At 41.9% G+C, this 19612-nt stretch overlaps 1 protein-coding gene across 1 annotated transcript; it reads right to left on the bottom strand.

Annotated features, from left to right (window-relative positions):
- Nucleotides 1-908: 908 nt before the first annotated feature.
- On the bottom strand, nucleotides 909-19353 carry KBTBD8 (kelch repeat and BTB domain containing 8). The gene is made up of 4 exons (XM_048490264.1): nucleotides 19225-19353; nucleotides 11555-11765; nucleotides 8368-9482; nucleotides 909-3289 (listed from the first exon to the last, which is right to left on the bottom strand). The coding sequence occupies exons 1-4, from the start codon at nucleotides 19238-19240 to the stop codon at nucleotides 2826-2828; spliced, it is 1806 nt and encodes a 601-aa protein (XP_048346221.1). The 5' UTR covers nucleotides 19241-19353; the 3' UTR covers nucleotides 909-2825.
- Nucleotides 19354-19612: the final 259 nt, after the last annotated feature.

Here is a 19612-nt window from a genome sequence, read left to right as displayed (position 1 = left end):
CATCTGGTCTGTTGGAAAAAATGCACAGTTGGATATAGGCCATGGGGGGGGGGGGGATTTACCACTCTTAAGGGATCACAACAGAAACCTAATGGTGTTTTACAGGCCAGACCTATTATATCTGTAGCTATCTGAAGAAGCCAAAGACACCTGTCCCTTACAGGGGACAATAACAAAGAATTACTTCAATAGAGTGCCAAAGAAATCTTAAGAAAATTAAAAAAAACCCTTAAATAAAAACGTTCTGTAGGATTAATCAATGATTTAATAAAAGGGGAAGTGAATGGGCCTACTGGAGACTAAGGACAAATAAAGTTAGGAGGGTAACTTCAAATAATATGGTCAAGCAAAGGAAGATAAAGGAGGGGTGGGAGAATCTATGTTTAAAAATATTTTGACTGTGGGAAATTGTTAGAATAGGGTCCTGAGTAGGGAACCTGCGGCTCAGATGTTCAGGGTCCACAATTCCCATCAGTTTTTCCGTCAGCATGGCCAATTGGCCATGCTGGTAGGGGCTGATGGGAATTGTAGTTCCTGAACATCTGGAGAGCCGCAGGTTCCCTACCCCTGGGTTAGGAGGATTAGATGTTTTTTTGTTTTCGTATTTTCTATAATGTGCCTCAAACTTCAAATTGATTTATTAGAAAAGGTTTAAGAAAAATGAAGAATCGGGCTAAAAGTTTATCAAACAATGAAGAACTGTGATGGATAAGATCGACAGCAGAGTGTGAGTAGGAAGCCATTTAAGTGTATGTAGTCTGTGTTTTGTGAATAGGGTGGCCGGATCACCAATGCCTTTTCTCTCCCAGTCTTTTTCTCTTTTTTGTTGTCAATGTGAAAAACTAATAAAAATTATTAAAAAAAAAAGAAGTCCAAGACAAAACATTACTCACTGAATCTCTGGAAGATGAGGTATGCAATAGAGAGTTTATCATGCTTTTGATGATTTCACAGTTGTGTGTTCAACATATTGTGCAAGATTTAAAGTCAAGTAGATCCATAGTTACACAAAAGAAAAAACTGGGGGATCACAAGCCAAAAACTGGGGGATCACAAGCCAAAAGTTAGGTCAGTACCCTAACATTATTCTAGATTTAACCTTTTCAGCCAAGGGTTGACTACTTGGTCAATTAAAAGTTAACAACCATCCTTTCGTATATGGCCAGATCATCTTTTAAAACAAAACTGGATTAATGAAAGTAGGACATACTTTATTCTCCAACAGCTGTACTCCAAAATGTGTTACTGCTAGCAAAGAACCACCAACAGGAGATCTACCATTAACCTTGATGCTCAAGTTTGATAGGTCATGCTAAGATTTCATGAAATCTTAAAATTATTACTCCATCACTTCAAATATGTGACAGCCACAGAGAAAGTGGACTCTTATTCGGTACCCAAAAGAATATTTTCAACTGCAGGCTTCCAAAAGCAGCTTCTCGGTCACCAGGAAAGCTCAGTAGTGCAAACTTTCACATTACTCCAGAAACAACTGGAGGGCAGGATGCTAGGCAATGGACAGAAGGACTGAGGGCCCCAGAAGGCAGCCAAAACTGCTTCCATGCTGGGCTGACTGGAGGCAAACATAGTTTCATGACCATTCGGCAGCTGCAAGTGAAGCACACGCCCGGAACAACAGCAACAAGGAAAACAAAGTTTTGCAAATGGTCTAGTCTTCTTCCCCCGCTCCCCCCACAGTCAAATCCCACTTGGCTACAGTTTTGGCTGTCCAACAGCATACAACACGACCTTGTCAAAACTTATCGCGGGATGGACCAAAAACAAAAAGTGCATGTAGCGCTTAGCCTTTTAACAGATTGACCGACTCTGCCAAAGTAACAACCATTAAGACTACTTAGCCTATCCTACGAAAGAACTAGGTCCACAAGAAGTTCAAAAAGGAGGTTCACACACAAAGCAGCAAAGTACATGCTTAAGACTAGACACAGTAACACTAACCGACTACCATAAACTTGGCAGTCTCAGTTGACCCATTCCAGACTTAACAAGTATTAAAAATGTACTAGCACCATTGGGTTTAAGCCCTTCATGGAGTGACTGACGCGTTCACCTGCATTTGAAGCTCTGTATTTAATTAGCAGAAGATGGCTATATCTTATTACGCCACTGGAAGTGTACGAAACCCCCACACACAAATTAAACCCACAGAAGGGAAGCGATGCAGCCACCTGACGTAACCTTTTGTATTTTTTTAAAAGGTAGCTTGCGTTGTAGTTTCTATGCATCGTTGCAAACTTATGTTTCCCCCAAAGCTAACACAATGTATAAATACAACAAATGTTTCAGTACCTTTATACACATGGAAGAGGTATAAAGACTGGGTATTTGCCTACTTAGTGTCACTGAATTTAAAATAGCAAACTACTGATATTGCCTCAGATTTTACCCGTATTTTAAATAAGAAGTTACTTCAAACTTGCTTTCTTCACTTCAGCTATTCAACATTAGTTTTGCTTTCAGTGGAGTGTGTCGTGACCCCAGTCCATCTACTCTTGCTTTTAGTCAAACTGATACGCTAACACATGATCAAATGACTAGCAGAGAAAATGCTGATAATTGCACTTTGTAACCCACTCCTTACTCCACAGGAAAACATCCATTAGGAAACTAAACCACTAATTCCCTTCTCCCCACTGCAATCTTTAAAGAGCACCCATCCCCGTGTTAAAAAAAAAAGCCATCAATTTCAACTCACATTAAATACTGACAGAACTGGATTGGTTTTTCTTTTAAAAACAGATTTTCCGCTAGCATCGAATACCAAAGTTACTAAGGCATTTTACGAATGGAAACGGGGCAAATCATCACATAACTTTCTGAAGACACTGTGGATACAATTTAGCAACAGCACATTCAAAATGACGTCCGAGATCCCAGAGCTTATCTGGAGTCTCATACACCTTCTGCCATTGGTCGTTAACTTCGTCATACTGATAGAGAGAATTCTTCCTGCTGGTTCTGAAGACGTGTTCTTCGACAGTGACTTGAGTAGCTCGCACAAACAAGTGAAGTTTATTTTTGAGGACAACCAGTTTAATGTAGGGGTTAATGGACTGATCGCACGGGAAGTCTTTCTTTCGAGTCCACTTGTTCAATTCGACATCATAGGCCTCTACGGTAAACATACGCTGATGGTTTCCACAGGTTCCAGCAATGTAGTAGATGGAGTTGTTGTAGACAGCTGCCAAACCCTGGATCCTAGGCACGGTCATGGGAGTTAAGAAACCCCAATAATCTTTTCGAGGATCGTAGCAGAGGAAAAATTCTCCTAAGGGCAGAATGAAGAAACGAGATACAAAGCATTATTGGGCACATTCCATTTTAAGACTTTGTGTCTTCCATCTCCCAAAGCACGCTTCCTTTACTGGTGTTGATGGACTACAAAGCAGCCCAGTCCAGTGGTCATAAACTTTTCCAGAGCTGGAACCGCCTGAACTGCAAGCATGTGACATGTGACAGAACAAGGGTGAACCAGAGTTAATATTCTGCCTCTGGCAAGACCAGGATCAACAGTGCCAGGCACATGTCAAGCACCAGGTGGTATATTGTTGTAAGGAATGAGACAAGGAGTGGGGCTATGGCTCAGTGGTAGAGCATCTGCTTGGCAGGTAGAAGGTACAGGTTTAACCCCGGGCATCTCCAGCTGAAAGGACCAGGTAGGAGGTGATGTGAAAGACCTCCACCTAAGGTTTTAGCAGTAACTTACTCATTATTATACTGCTCAAGCGTATCATGAGCCTTCAACAGAGAAAGTACTGGAGCAGTTATCAGTCAGCAACTCAAGCTGTAGTAAAGAAGTTGCATGCAGAAACCCAAATCATTTTCACAACTGAATTTTCTTACTCTTGTCATTCCACAGAACCCATAAAACAGAATTGTTCAGGACGCCATTTTTACAATGTAAACAGGATTGCTACTTCATTGTCTGAAAAATTCTTATTCTTGCATTGTTTATTTTATTTTCAGCTGCATTGTTTGAGCTGCAATTTTTGTAAATTTTCTGCACTTCTCATAATACATATTACAAAACGTTTATTGCACTGTTTATATGTATTACGTTGTTTATATTTTCCTCTATTTCTGTCCTCTACTTTAAGCCTCCATGGGATAGGTGAACAAATGAAGTAAACAAAGATATTAGCTGCAATTTCAATTCTAAGTTACTTCAAAGATAGGCTGTTTAAAATGAAATCTATACAAACATGGTTTCAGAACTTACTACCCTTTTATGAAAATTCCTTCTTTACAAAGAAAAAACATCCAATGAGGAGAACATCCCCATCAGCATCCTCATGTGCTATGACTGCTGCTACGTATTACAAACTAACAACGCAGTAAAACCATGCATCATACAAATCACAGGCCATGCTGATCAAGGGATCCTAAGCATTAACATTTTATAGTTGTGGGGGAGTTTCTCGAATTGTATAAGTCGGTTTTGGGTAGCACTTGATATTGGGATACCTGGTTAATTTTCAGGAGGATCTGATGTCATCTTCTGACATCAGATCCTCTGAAGATGCCAGCCACAGATGCAGGCGAAACGTCAGGAGAGAATGCTGCTAGAACACGGCCATACAGCCCAGAAACCACACAGCACCCAAGTGATTCCGGCCGTGAAAGCCTTCGACATTAACATTCAATGTTTGGGAAAATGAAGATTAATTTAAACATAACCCTGGCAGAACAAATGAACTTACTTGAGAAATTCTGCATTGCCAAGAAATTGACTACTGGTTGATGACGGAGTGGGAACAACAAAAGAGTCTTGGGCCTCTGTACCAAGCATTAAAACTGGGCTTTTGTGCATACAATCCTACTGCATATGCAGCATACAGCAGAATGCATGCCTGAGGCCCCTTCCGCACACCCAAAATAATGTGTTTTCAAACCACTTTCACAACTGTTTGCAAGTGGATTTTGCTATTCTGCACAGCTTCAAAGAGCAGATTTCAAAGAGCACTGAAAGCAGTTTGAAAGTGCATTATTCTGAATGTGCGGAATGAGCCTGAGCTACAGATCTGCGGCATGCCATCGCTGCACATTCAATGGCCGACGGGCCAATTTAAACGGAACACCAGAGTCAAGTTTAAGTCAGGTGTCTTGTGCAACACGCATCTGATCAACTACATTTTGGCTGACAAAGAAGAAGAGTTGGATTTATATCCCCCCTTTCTCTCCTTTAGGAGACTCAAAGGGGCTTACAAACTCCTTGCCCTTCCTCCCTCGCAACAAGATGTTCATTATCATTATTGATTAGACTTGCTACGTTCCTCCCCCCTTACGGGCCCAGGGCAGCACGCAACATCAATAATACATACAATAAACAAAAATAATAAACATTTAACAAAAACATACTGGTTACAAAGATGCTGTTTATATTCTAGTCCCTTTGCAAAAATAAGACCCACCACACCAAGGAGATCTTAATTAATGTTTGGTAACGTTAATGGGGAATGAATGAAATAATGACTGAATAGAACTATGAATGAAGAGGTTTTTTTTACAAAGCAGTCCGGCAGACGGAGTTTTAAGAGATAATGCAAAGTTCAGATTTCATTAGGGTGTTGTGGGTTTTCCAGGTTGTATGGCCGTGTTCCAGTAGCATTTTCTCCTGACATTTCGCCTGCATCTGTGGCTGGCATCTTCAGATCTTCAGATATGCTAGCCACAGATTTCATGTTGAAGATGTTGTTTTTTAAAAAGAGAAATAATAGCTGAAATTTAAAACCACAAAAAAATGTAATTTAAGTAACCCTTCCAACCACAAAAAAATGGTTATCCATTCTGGGTTGGATAAGGTCACTGTAGTCACAAGATGCACCCATCTCCAAAGTGTAGTTGAGCAAATGTGCTTTCACACCTTTTCCTTTTAGAACATAACAAAGTTACTTTTGCTCAGCCTGTCCTGTCAACAAGGTCCCCTGCTCAAGATGGGTACGAGTTCTTCTTCCCTTTAATTTCCTGACTCCTGCTTGTCATTAGCCTCTCCAGTTCATGGTAGTACCTGGCACCATAGTCAAGGTAAAATACTTCATTCCTCCAGCTTCCAAATGCCATTGCAGAGGACAGGAGAATCTTTGGCAGTTTCCGCACACGCGCAAAAATGCAGCTCCACCGGCATGAATTGTGCCAGTGGAGGCTCGGAGGCTATTCACATGCTATTGTGCGAACAGCCCTGACTTGCTCCCCTGTCAAAGAGTCTAGGTCAGCCCCCTCCACTGACCCGCCTGTCCAGCATCACTCTGGAGGACTGCAGGGACCTACCCATGCTGCCCTCTGACCTCCAGGGTCAGTGGAGGCGACAGGAAGGTGCCGGCAGGAAGCTGCCGCTTTTCAAAAACTTTAAAAGCTTTAAAGCAGCACCTTCGCGCAGCTCCTGTGCGAACAGCACCCCTTGGGACGGTGTTTCCAAAGGGCGGTTATTTGGCCATGCAGAAACGGCCTTTGAGTGTCTCCAAAGACACCTCAGCCATTGCTAATACAGCATCAGACAACCTTGGAAATTTTCAAAGTTGTTTTCTTTTTTCCAGAAACAGTACAAGAGTACTTGTATGTTTCACAGGTTTGTAAATGTGGGGAGGAAGGGAAGGCAATTGTAAGCCACTTTGGGACTCCTGAAAGATGGAGAAAAGTGCAGTGCAAAAACCAATTCTTCTTTCTTCTTCTAAATGGTACAGGGGTGTGGAGAATACCACCATAAAAGAATTATGACTCAAATCGAAAACCAAGTTATAAATGCACATGATTATCTTTGCAAAACCAAAGCTAAATTACTCATTTATATGTCTCCTCTTGCACGGCAGAAAGGATGTTGCAATCACCGATCAGATACAAGGCTAATAAATAATGCATGTAATGCCATGGCAAGCCACAGGAAAACTGATGTCAGAGGTCCCAGGGAAGATGGTCAACTTATGTATTTCAATGGAATTTAGCAACCATGTGCAAGGCATATCCCGCATCATTCTTTGGGTGCGCTAAAACTGATTTCAGAAAGCTTAGAGGGGAAAACCCCGGCTAGCTCAATTTTGTCACATTTTAGAAGTTAAGCAGGGTTGGCCCTTGCCAGTACTTGGATGGGAGACCACCCAGGATAACCAAGGTCACTAGTCAATGGGGAACCACCTCTAAATGGCTCTTGCCTTGAAAACTCCATGGGGTTGCTACAAGTTGGCCGCAACATGACAACAAGAACAACAGGCCCTGGATAACTCTTCACAGGTTTGAAGGCGTTTGAACACTTCTGCTTCTTCCTTTTAATGTAAATTATTGTAAAGGTAGAAAATCCTCAACGTATTTAAGTATTATTCCGATAAAAATAATTTCCACACAAAGGTCTGAAATATTTCTGTTAAAATATTTCTTTCTAACAGGTTATGAAATTAACAAGGGGTACTTTTTAATGCTTGATTTATGTGTGTGTGAGTGTGAGTGTGAGTGTGTGTGTGTGTGTGTGTGTGAGAGAGAGAGAGAGAGAGAGAGAGAGAGAGAGAGAGAGAGAGAGAGAGATTAAATACAAGCCAAAACAAGTATGCTAAATCAGATCAGGGTCAGTTTAGCATAAAACACAGGTGTCAAACTCGTGGCCCTCCAGATGTTATGGACTACAGTTCCCATCACCCCCTGCCAGCATGATGCTGGCAGGGGGTGATGGGAACTGTAGTTCATAACATGTGGACGGCCGCGAGTTTGACACCTATGGCATAAAGGAATATCTTTCTGTTCTGTCTATATGAGCATGTGGCTGCTTCTATAGCTATTTCAAGGTATAGGAAAAGCATCATATGAGTTTCTCTTCAAAAAATCTGTAGTCTCAGAAGTACCATTCAATATCAGTTCTTTTAAATTCTGAGATTTTGGCAGGGAGAGGAGTTTTTAAAAAGTTCTAATTACATGGGCAGTTTTACTAGCAAGAACTGTTATGGACCAGTAACTTTTTCTGCACTTATTTGCAAAGGCCATTTGACCAAATACATTGTTTTGTTGGTTTCCACCCGATGTGTATACTGTGATGAGAAATCTCATGTTTATCCTACACACCAGGCATGCCAACACTTCAGCCCTTGGGTTGCACACAACAGGGCAGCTGTAAATTGAAGCTTCCAGATGCCTAATAAACATACAACTTTGTTTTGGGGTCTTTCTGTAACCTCAATGTTAAGAGAACAAAGGATTTAGCAAGCATAAACGAAGATAAATATGACCAGGATCACCAAGTTTGACTTTGCGCTTTATAAAGAAGGGCATGAGGACACCACTCCAACTACTCTGGAGTTTGACTGTTACCCACAAATATTCCATCGGCAGATTCTGCCCTCCTGCTGATACATAAACCCATCTTACCCTGTAAAACATAGATATGATCTTTATATTCCACTGCGTTATGAAATTCCATTGCTACAGGCATTGCAGACACGGCTGTCCAGCAGTTCTCTCGGCTGTCATAGCACTCCACGGATTTCAGCGAGTTGCGCCCGTCTCCTTCATAGACACGACCGCCTATCGCGTAGAGCTTACCACAGCAGTGAACCAGTTTGCAGCCGATCCTGGCACGCAGCAGCGGGGCTTTAGGGATCCACCGATTGCCCGAGTGATCGTACATCCAAAAGTCACTTTCTGCTCTGTGGTCTATGGAGACCTCGCTGCTGCTTGGCCGATACCCCCCAGCAATATAGATGTCATTGTCTGGAGAAACGAGTATCCCTACCTCCCGCAAATCATTGGGCGGTTTGCATAGTTTGAACACCCTCCCTGTGGCAGAATCGAAACAAGGCACTGTTTGCTTCTTTCCTGAGTGTTTGTGAGCAGCATCAAAGCACATGATCATTTCCGAAGCAGTCATTCCGAGCCGCTGGGTATAGCCATTGGCACTAGTTTTTCCTTTCTGTACACAGTTTTGGGCTATAGCCTGTGCAAACACGGGAGGGATTTTCTCTATGAATTTCGCATCCAAGAGGGGCACGCGGATGCATTTGGCAAAAATTTCGGGCAAATGGACTTCTCTTTTGTCAGGCTCATGTTCAAACCACCTTATGATGCTTTCATAGACGTGCTCTTCCTTGTCCACATTTAAATCGTTGCTGTCTAGGATGCTGACGAGTTGGTCTTTTCTCAGCTGGAGAAACTCTTGTTCTTTGGTGACACTCAGGAACTTTTTACGAATGTAATCTTGCGAACTGACTTTCAGCTCCAGATGCCCGTAGTGATCAGCAAAGATAAACACTCCGATGGAGTTCTGGGGGTCCAGATGACTGATCATGTATTTAGCACATTGGTCCTGGATGGAAGGAATCTGGAAGATACTAGCTGCAGTGAACAAAGCTTGGACGTTGGCTTCGGTCAGTGTCACTCTGGAGGTATAGGCGTAATTCAGTACTAAATGCATGGACTCTTCCTCAACACCAACAATTCTTACTTCTTTCTGGGTACTCTCAGTAAGGCCACTTGTGAACATTGATCTAGAAAAGAAGAACACACATCTGTAAGAATCACTCAACATTCAACTAAGCAAACCTCAGCTTTCTTACAGTTAAACTCACGAAAATCTTCTCAAAAGTTGGGGGTCGTCTTATACGCTGAGTGTCGATCCCCGTTGCCGTACCCAGCCCGGATGGCTAGACAGCGGCACCCTGCGGGGCCACGGCCTCAATAGAGGCCGATCGGTTGAGGGGGCAGGGCAGAGCCGGCAATGGCACCCCAGATGGCCGCAGCCTCAACAGAGGCCGGCCAATCAGCATAGGAGCAGGGCGGCGAATGGGACCCGCCAACGGCGGCGGCGCAGAACTCTGCCTCGGCCTCCCGAGTCCAAGTGCGACAGGGGCGGGGCAGAGCCACGGTGGAGGCAGCAACAGCACCTCGGATGGCCACAGCCTCAACGGAGGCCGGCCAATTAGCACGGGGGCGGGGCGGTGAACGGGACGCGCCGACAGCGGCAGCTCGGACCTCTGCCTCGGTCTCCCGAGGCAGGGTGCAACGGGGGTGGGGCGACATGGGGCGCGAGGCGGCAGGAACCTTGCCACAGCTGCGGGACTCCCCAGAAGGCCATGCAGGCCTATTTAAATAGGGACGTGGCGAGCAAGCGAGGGTTCCGGTGGAGGGAAGAAACTGGAGAGGATGGTTGGTAGAGGAGGCGAATGAGAATCAGGAGCCAGAAAGTTGGCGGTTGTCTTATATGACCAGTCGCCTTTTTGCGCCGGAAAATATGGTACTAAGTCTGTATCTGTTTGGGGGTACACAAGATAGTTAAAATAAGACTGGCTCTGAAACAACCAACCAAACAACCAAACAACCAAGTTTAAGGCACCCTGTATTGAGTATCTAATACAACATCTGTTCTCAAGACAGAATGCAGCATGACAAACAAGATGCCTTTTGCAACCGCTGCTGAAAATTATGAGGTGCCTGAGTTGTGCCTAATTGCCTGTATTAATTTGGTAGGAGCCCTCAGTTAATTAAGGTTAATTTTGCATTGCCAAAACAGGCAATAGAGCGTTAGAAAACAATTAAACCACGTAACAAAACACACACACATAACCAAAGCAACCACGCTTTATTTTTTGGGCGGACAATGTACAGCAGGTAGGCACACATACTATCAAGCTCAGTGTCTGAGAAACACAGTTTCCCAACAGGCAAGAAGCATCCAATGCGTAGCGTTTAGTGTATCAGACCAGTATCTGAGAGACCCCGTTTCAAACCCCCATACTGCTTTGGAAGCTTGCTGGGTGACTTTTGGCCAGTCACTTGCTCTCAGCCTAACCTGCCCCACAGGACTATAGTGAGCATAAAATGGAGTACAGGAGAATTCTGTCAGCTGCTCTGGGTCACCATTGGGAAGTTTCAGTTCATTTTTCTTTGCCGTTAAGGCACATCTGACTTACTTGCTGTATTAATTTTAGGTTTATTGTGTTTTAATTTCTGTCTTTTCTAGTCACAGCTCCAGTCACCAGACTTACATATCAAAAGATTTGCAAACTTCGCTATTAGACTATCAAATGGCATTGATTGTTTCAATCGAACATGATTTCCCTATCTTCCCCATCCAACTATAGACTGAAAACTTCCCAAATGCTGCTCCTGGAGAACAGGAACCCTACAGAAAAGCATGAAGTCTGAATCCGAGGTGCGCAATATATGGTGTGGAATTAGCAAAAATAGCGCAAAAATAGCCCTTCTGTTCACAGAAATCTATCAGCGAATCCTTTTCAGAGTTTAAATGATCAAGGAGTTTCATCATTTAGAAGTAGCTTCCATTACCAAGTTAGCCTTTAAACCAATAATTGCCAGTTTATTCTTATTCAGTGCACCAACTACAAGAAAGACCAACTTGAGATAATCCTAAACAGAAGTCTTGTTAGCAGCACTTTAAAGATTAGTAAATTTTTATCCGAAAGTAAACTTTTGTGGACTAGACCTAGTCTGTACCATTTTATTACTAGTCTTTCAGGTCTCACAAGAGGTTCATTTAGGTTTATTTTCAATGAACATTGGAAACAATAGAGGAGTTAACTAACAAAATAACATGACGTACCTGAAGTAAGGGCTAATTGCAGCAAGAACATTACGATGACAAGAAAACGTTTTCCCGTGATCCACTTCCACCACAATATCTGTCAGCTGGCCTTCATCGTACATGGTTTTGAGCTGCTGGAGAAGGCTGCAGGCATGAAAGGGATCCATCCCACCACTGACTGTGCTTGAAGCAGGAGTTCCATTCAGCGTTTGCAGAAACTTGCTCTGTTCTGGTGAAAGATCAACACAAAATGTTTTAGCACAGATCAAAAGGTAACTGACAAGTCTTGTATGTATTCAGCTTCGTATCTTCATTTCTTCTCCAGCTTTATATCCCAGCTCGAGAGCTATACTCATCAGTTTAACATCTGTGTATTTCAGAAAAGCCTGATAAGGTGATCCAGCAAATGCTGGCGGAATTTATGGAGAAGTTTTTTAATGCGAGTTTGCAGCTTCCATCAGATTTTCAGCTGCAAACTGAATAAGCTTATTGGATCCCTCACGTATCTAGCGACACAAATAAGTCAGCTCCTGTCATTGTGTAGTTGTTGAGAGCGAGTATAAGAGACCTCCTCTCCTTTGCAAGACAGAAAAAAAAGGATCTTTTGGGAGGTCCTATCAAAAATCAAATCCTACTCTATCCAGATTACAGCAAAAAAGTATCAATGAAACAGCACCAAGTCTTGTAAGATATATGAATCCGCAATATTATATTAAATATTCTGTCATTTTCTGCAGGCACTATCGACGTTTCAGATTCCAGTGGCTACAGAATCACTTCTTACTAGTCTGCAAGATCAATGTTCCATTGTTTCAAACCTTTAAGGCTGTTTGGTAGAGAAATTAATACCGAGTTGAAGGCTTTTTTGGGGGGAAAGCTAGTTACAATCATTCAAAGAATATTAGATTAGCTCTTCTATATTAATCAGCTTGACTTAAGAGTTGAACTAAATTTATTTTTCTTCTCTGTGTCTCCAATATCAGGTTTTAACTGTCCAGTCTTACTGCCAGCTTATAGATAGCAGTCTGGGTGTCTTGCTGTATTTTTCCCTTTCTCTCTCTCTCTCCCCCTTTTTTTTTAAATTACTTTTTGGGCTTTAAAGAACATATGTATGCCTTATTCCTCCCTTTAATTTGATTTACGTTGTCATTATTGGCATTAGTACATATATACCAATACAGTTAAATGGATGGGAAAGTTGAGAGCTGTATGAAACTCTGGCATCTTACCTGGAAGCAAAATTAAAAAGATTTGGAGTTCAATTGGATTGTTCTTTGTTTCTTTTTTCTTTAGGGACATGAATAATTTTTTGCATAAGTGGTGGTTAGTTTACAAAGATATTTTTCCTCTTTTTGTTTGTGTTTTACTTCACATGTTTTTAAAAAAATATTTTTAAATTAAGTACTTTATAGGTGGCAAGGTTCTCCATGAGATTCTTTGTAACTTTTCTGTGGCAGGAAATTGGGCTCTGTGAATCAGATTATTTTCAAATGTTCTGTTCAACATGCTATCATGAAATGTTAGTGACCTGAAGCGGGCAGATTTAATTTGACTCAAATCGAATTTTACTGGTCAGTAAGACTTGATTTAAGACATGGTTTTCTACATAAAGACTCATTCTTGCTGGTATAATCTTAACATTTGCAATCAGATGTAGGCTTCCTTTTTAGTTTCACAGTTATATCAAAAATTACTGATTTGGTTATACTGTTAAAATACATAAATAGATAACTATGAAATTATTGCAAATTACTGCCTTCAGTTTCATTCGGATCCGAAGGTCTTGCAGTCCTTTGTTGTAATATTTGCATTTTGCATGCAAGCCTGTCTTACCCATAGGTAGAGGAATGTCATTAAAATGTTGCCCAAACTGAGTCTCTTTTACGACCTGCTGCCATTGTAGATTTTCTCTTCCAGGCTACACACACAAAGATCCCAAGACTTGTGGAGTATTCTGCTCAAAACATTTCACTTTCATTTGTTTGTCCCTCCCTCCTCTCACTTAGCTCCTTGTGCAGATCTATTCCACTCCAAGCAATCTTCTATTAATTGAACCTCTTGAAACAGCACTTATAGAGGCAAGTTGATTCTGTATACATACATTTGCAAAGGAACAATGGGATTAAAGTCTTTTTCTCAATTCCATATGTATTAAAATAAATACATTTTTACCATAAAGAAGGGACCTGTGATCTCTTCAGACACAGATTTACAATTTTGAGAACTGAAAAACCTAGCACCTATGATAATATCTTCTAGATGAAAAAAAACTGCCCAAAAATCTTACAAAAACCTCTGGATGAGCATACCATTGTGAATGGATTAATGGAATTCATTTACCAAAAAGTTTAAATATTGCATGAATATACAGTCACATGCTACATAATTAAAAACTACTCATTTCATGATAAAGCTATTTAAACTATCTTTAAATGGATTTTTCCTCAAAAAGCATTTTATTTAAAAAATCAATTTAAATGTTAAAAATCTGATTTTGTTTTTTTGTCAAAAAATCATTGATTTTTATCCACTCTGACCTGAAGAATTTTAAGAAGTATTAAAAGGTTATTTCCAAGTCAAAATATCTTAAAGCTGATATGGTTTTTTTTACAAGGAACTTATATAATGGATCTGAATTACTTATGTAAGGATTGGGTTGGTGAAGTATATGCTACCAATACATCCAATCTATCAAAAGGTGTTGCTACACTGATATACAAGCTTATTTTTTAACAGCAAATGATTACAGATCTAATTGGTCCCTTTATTATTTCAGTAATGAAAATCAGATTCTTTTATTGTTATGATTAATGTGTCTGGTCCAAACGTGGCTTCTCCAATCACAACTGATGTTTCGGCCACTTGATATATTTTACATATGAATAACAGTTGGGGATGTTTTCAGTGACATAGTACATACAGCTTTGGATTGAAGCACACCCCCACACAAAGAATATATTTTGATAAGATTTACACTTAAAGCCTATAAGGCTGAAGTAGGTTTGATTGATCCCTGGCACATACGGCACCCATAAATGTGATAATGGATTTTATATCATTTTTTTCCTAGAAATAATGTATATTTGTGGACAGTTCTTTCTTATTCATTGGAGGGGGGGGGGGAAGGGTTAGTAATAATGGTGACATGGCTAGAGTCATGTAGTTGACGTTTGCTTAAATTAATCTTATTGTACGCCACCCTGAGCCCAAAAGGGGAAAGGCAGCCTAGAAGAAGTAGAAGACTTTGGATTTATACCCCGCCTTTCTCCGCTGGAAGGAGTCTCAAAGTGGCTTACAAATCCCTTTTCCCTTCCTCTCCACACTCCTCTCCACCTTGTGAAGTAGGTGGGACTCAGAGAGTTTCAAAGAACTGTGACTAGACCAAGATCACCCAGCAGGCTTAATGTGGAGGAGCAGGGAATCAACCCAGGTTCTCCTGATTAGAGTCCACCAATCTTAACCACTAAGCCATGCTGGTTCTCCCAGATATCAATCAATGTTTCTGGTTAGATTACTTTTTTGTTTTCACTGAGATCTGCCACTACAAGCCACAAGTAACATCCCTGCCTACCTTGTCCCCCAAATGTTTTCTGATGGCAGCACAGAGGTTGACCACTGCACACAACTCACACATCACTGGCTAAGTATGCACCAGCTCCTCTCTCCCCATGAAGAACCACTGCCCTATGGAGGTTACACATAAAGGGGCCTCAGAGAAAGAGGAACAGTTTACTATTATGGATCTAACCAGTCAGCTAAAGCCCTAATTGAAAGTTTCAAAAGGGCAGGCGTAACTTGCTCGTCTTCCAGAGATTTCTCACTAACTTGATACCAAAGTTAGTGGTATAATTGATAATTATTTGGGGAGGCCAGCTTATGCCATAAATTATTTGGGGAGGCCAGCTTATGCCATAAATTATTTGGGGAGGCCAGCTTATGCCATAAATTAATTATTTGGGGAGGCCAGCTTATGCCATAAATTAATCTCATTAGAGTTAGCAGCCATCTTTGCTTTGCCTATTGTCTACTTCACTCCTACTTTGATTGAAGAACTTTGCTTTAGCACTGAGGGCGTCTATAATATTTTCTAGCCAATATTTCTTTTAGTAAGTAAGTGTACTTTATTGTTTTCTGGTGGATCTGGAAATTGACTTTATGATTTTGTATTCACTGCACATTTTAAAAAGATACTACTTTACAATTTCTCTTTTAAATAAAAAATATGCTTTGCGTTTTGAGTACTGGTTCAGAACCCAAGGCTTGGCATTGCGACCATTCCCAAGGCCTGGGCGGGTCTTTAACAAATGTCAACAGAGTTCAACCTCAAGTAAGCAGCATTCAATCAGTTAAAGGGTCGCAGAAGTGGTACCATTTGGCATGGCATGATTCTTCGTTCTTTAGCAATACACTCTTTGCCAACATTTTCAAACTATAAATTATAATTATTGCACAAACATATATTTAGGTCAACAGTTTATTGCTCCTGCTATGCCTTGTGCAAGCAGAAATGGCTCATTAGATACGCTGAGGCTTTCCTTGCTCAACAGTTTGCTGCAACTGCCTGGCAGTTTCTCCAACCCTCTCACCCATATGCAGGACCATGATGGGAGAAGACGCTTAGAGGGGAAAGCCCATCTGATGCTTCTGCTTCACGCCTCCACGGGGAGCCAGATGATCATGTTTGAAGCAGATAGCCCATCCTTCAATTGGGGTGGAGATTATATTGCACACTGAAAATACATCCACTTTTCAGATCTAAGCCCTGCCCCTAAGAAGCACTGCTGGCCAGCTAGTTATTTGTTTTATTTCATTCATTTTAAATGCCCACATTCCCTTCATGGGCTCAGGGCAGCTTTCAGGATTGAATTGAAAATAATAAAATCTATTTAAAGCAGCATTTAAAACAACATATCAACCCCATTGAAATCTACTCGTAACTCAATGTGGCAGTTGATTAAAATACTAAATCTTGAAGGAAAGTGGGCAGAAATAGGTGGAAGAGAGAGTTAGGAGGGACTTTGAGCTGAAAGTACAGCCTGTACGCATTCAGCTCCAAGAATTTCCACAAAATTACTTTGTATTAATTTTACACATAGCAAACAAAAAGTACACCGCTTCAGCAAAGCCACTGTAGCATGGTGAACCATACATTTAGATGTGGTAATTCATGGTCAATATACCCAGTCAACCTCAAAGAGCTTGGGCCTCTAATCCTTTGCTGGGGATGGAGAGGAAAATACATTTATTCTGAAGAGGACAGCATAAAGAGGACAGCATTCTGAAGAGGACAGCATAAAATCAATATTCTTCCCAGGCTTGACTTAAAATAAAATCTATCCAAGTTGTAATAGCCAATATAAAACTATGAGGGATTCCATAACAAAGGTTGGCTTCACTGAGATGACATTAAAACCTTATCAGCACCTTACTTTACTGCTGATGACTGATAATGGTCAAATGATTAATGTGTTTTTTAAAGGGAATTAAACCCTTTTATCTAACAGGAACAAGATACACCAGACCACGGCCACACAGACGGCAACCAGTTGAATCCGGCCATGAAAGCCTTTAAATCCCTTAAGGACCACCTTCTTCCATACAAACTTACTGATTCACTCTGGTCATTCTCAGAGGCCCTGCTTTGGCTGCCCATGCAGTCTAAGATGAAATGGAAAGCAATCCAAGAAAGGGCCTTCTCTATTGTGGCACAAAACTCTGGAACTCTCCCCACACCCCTGCCAGATTTCTTGGTTTCCCTCTATCAGTGTCTTTCACCAATGGGTGAAAACCTTTTAGTTTCATCTGGCAAAGCCTCACTAAAAGTACTGTCTCCCCTTCTAGTGCTGTAATCTCATATCTTTAATTGAATTTTATATTTTAACTGTATTTTTAATTGTTTTTATATTGACCGCCTTGTAGACCCTAATGAGGAGGAAAGAAAACGTTTAAATTAAATAAAAAAGCGTAAAGCCTGGAACATACTGGTAGAAAAGGGCTGACTTGTTGATCTTTTGTATTTATCAACAAAGCTGCTATACTCACCCATTTCTTAGCATCTGTTAAAGCAGAGCTTGCCCATATTACATTACTTATGATAGGACTTAAAATCACTGATATAACTATATTGAATCCAATATGCCTGAAGCACTTCTGCCACGTAATAAGAAAAGGAACATGGCCTAAACAGCACATAAGGAGTGCTCAATGAACTGACAGATGAACAACATTCAAGTACAAAACCTGTTCTGTTAGGGCAATGAAAACAAGCAGGGATTGTAACACAGAAAAGAAAAGGCTTTTGAAATTTAGAATTCAGGTTCCACCACTGACCAAACAGGAAGCAGTCACAATGCTTTACAGAAAAAAAAAAACAAGGAGAGGAAGAGAGAGATAACTTGCCACACTGGCTACAGCACAATTTCTAATTCAGCACAACTTGGATCCTAACAGAATATTTCTCCTGGTCCCTCTATAAAGACCAAAGATTTACAAGACCTTCACCAAGCCAGACAAATTAACAATCCTGTTCAAGTCATAAACAGTTACCCTTCTAACTTTCACAAACTTTATAAGACAGTATGGGGCATTACAGTAATTGAGGAACTGCACACTTCTTATTGACCTTGGTAGCCAGTTAACGTTTGTGTTTACCTCTGCCAAGTCTCCATCAAGGAAGGGTCTTTGATGTTATATCACATCAAAGAGACTCTCCAAACAGCCCAAAGAGAAACATGTTATCACAGACAATCTCCTCTCTCTTTCTAGCATCAGGAGACCACCAGACTCACCACTGGAGAAAAGGGCAGTTGCCATAGCAAATATATTTGTGGACCCTCTCCTTTATGCACTGACAGGGCCAAGAGGTGCCTCAAGAAGTGAGACTCACCTTTTTAAAGCACATAATATAAAGGACCGCATAAACAAGAAGTAAATTGTGGGTGGGAAGTACATTGTAGTAGAATCTGAATGAACGTTAAAGACATCATGTACACTGAAGGATGCCCATGTAAGACATTAAAGCACAAGGTAATAAGTCATCACGTAGATTGAAGGCTACAAAGTGAAGGGTAAAAATAAAACAAGAACCCCACAGCACTACAAATATATTTTAGAATCAGCTTCCACAAATATGGGCTCACTTCACTAAATGTTCTGACTCACCAAAGCTCACACTGAAATAAGTTGTGTTACTCATTACAGTGCCACTCGACTCCTGTTGCATTTGACTAATGCGTGACTACTTATCCCAAGTGAAGTGTGTTAAGAGGAAGGGCCCTGCGTCTAAACTAGAAGGAGCAGGATAAATTTCAGCATGGGTGGACCTGGACAACACCTGAGATTACCTGGAAACCCCTCAAATACAACACCCTGAGTGCTATGATGGCAGAATAACAACCCCGTATACAGTATACATTTATATTATACAATCATACATTATTATAGAAGTGCAATAAATATGTTCCCACCCATAGATTTCTGCGATCCCCTCCCTTCGAGCCCCCACCTCAAAGCCTCGACCCCTCCTCCCCATCCGTCCACACAGACTCGGGCCTTCCCTAGGGGTCTTTCATGCAGCCCCACCCCTAGGACAGTCGCAGGGAGGGGGGGGGGTGTCTACAAACAGGCCTCGAAAGCCCCCCGCGGGCGGCCCCTTCCCTCTGCACAGGCCCCGGCCCAGCGACGCCCACCTCCCAGGGCAGCCATGCCCAGGCGAGGCTGCCACCAGCGGGGGCCGCCACCACTTCCACTTGGGGCCCCGTCTCCGTCGAGCGCTGATCGCAGCGCCGCCCGCGCGGCCTCCGTCGGCTCCGCGAAGAACGCCCCGCCACGCTCGCGAGCGCGGATGGGGGAGAGCTGGCGCTGATCCGCAGCTTGCTGGGAAATGTAGTCCTCCGCGCTCCTCTGCGACGAACCTGCCCCCAATTGCCTGCTGGGAGTTGTAGTCCGGAAAGCTTTTTACTGTCCCCCGTTGAACCACAATTGTGTCAGCGCTGGAATGGAGGCTTCTGCTGCTTCCCCGACCGCACTGTGATGGTTGCAGATATTGAGCTCGGCAATGCAAAGGGGGCAAGGCCC

This window comes from Sphaerodactylus townsendi, linkage group LG03 (assembly GCF_021028975.2).
Source record: "Sphaerodactylus townsendi isolate TG3544 linkage group LG03, MPM_Stown_v2.3, whole genome shotgun sequence".
NCBI lineage: Eukaryota > Metazoa > Chordata > Lepidosauria > Squamata > Sphaerodactylidae > Sphaerodactylus > Sphaerodactylus townsendi.
Note: the sequence above shows the minus strand (reverse complement) of the source record. Positions and strands in the feature narration are given on the sequence as shown.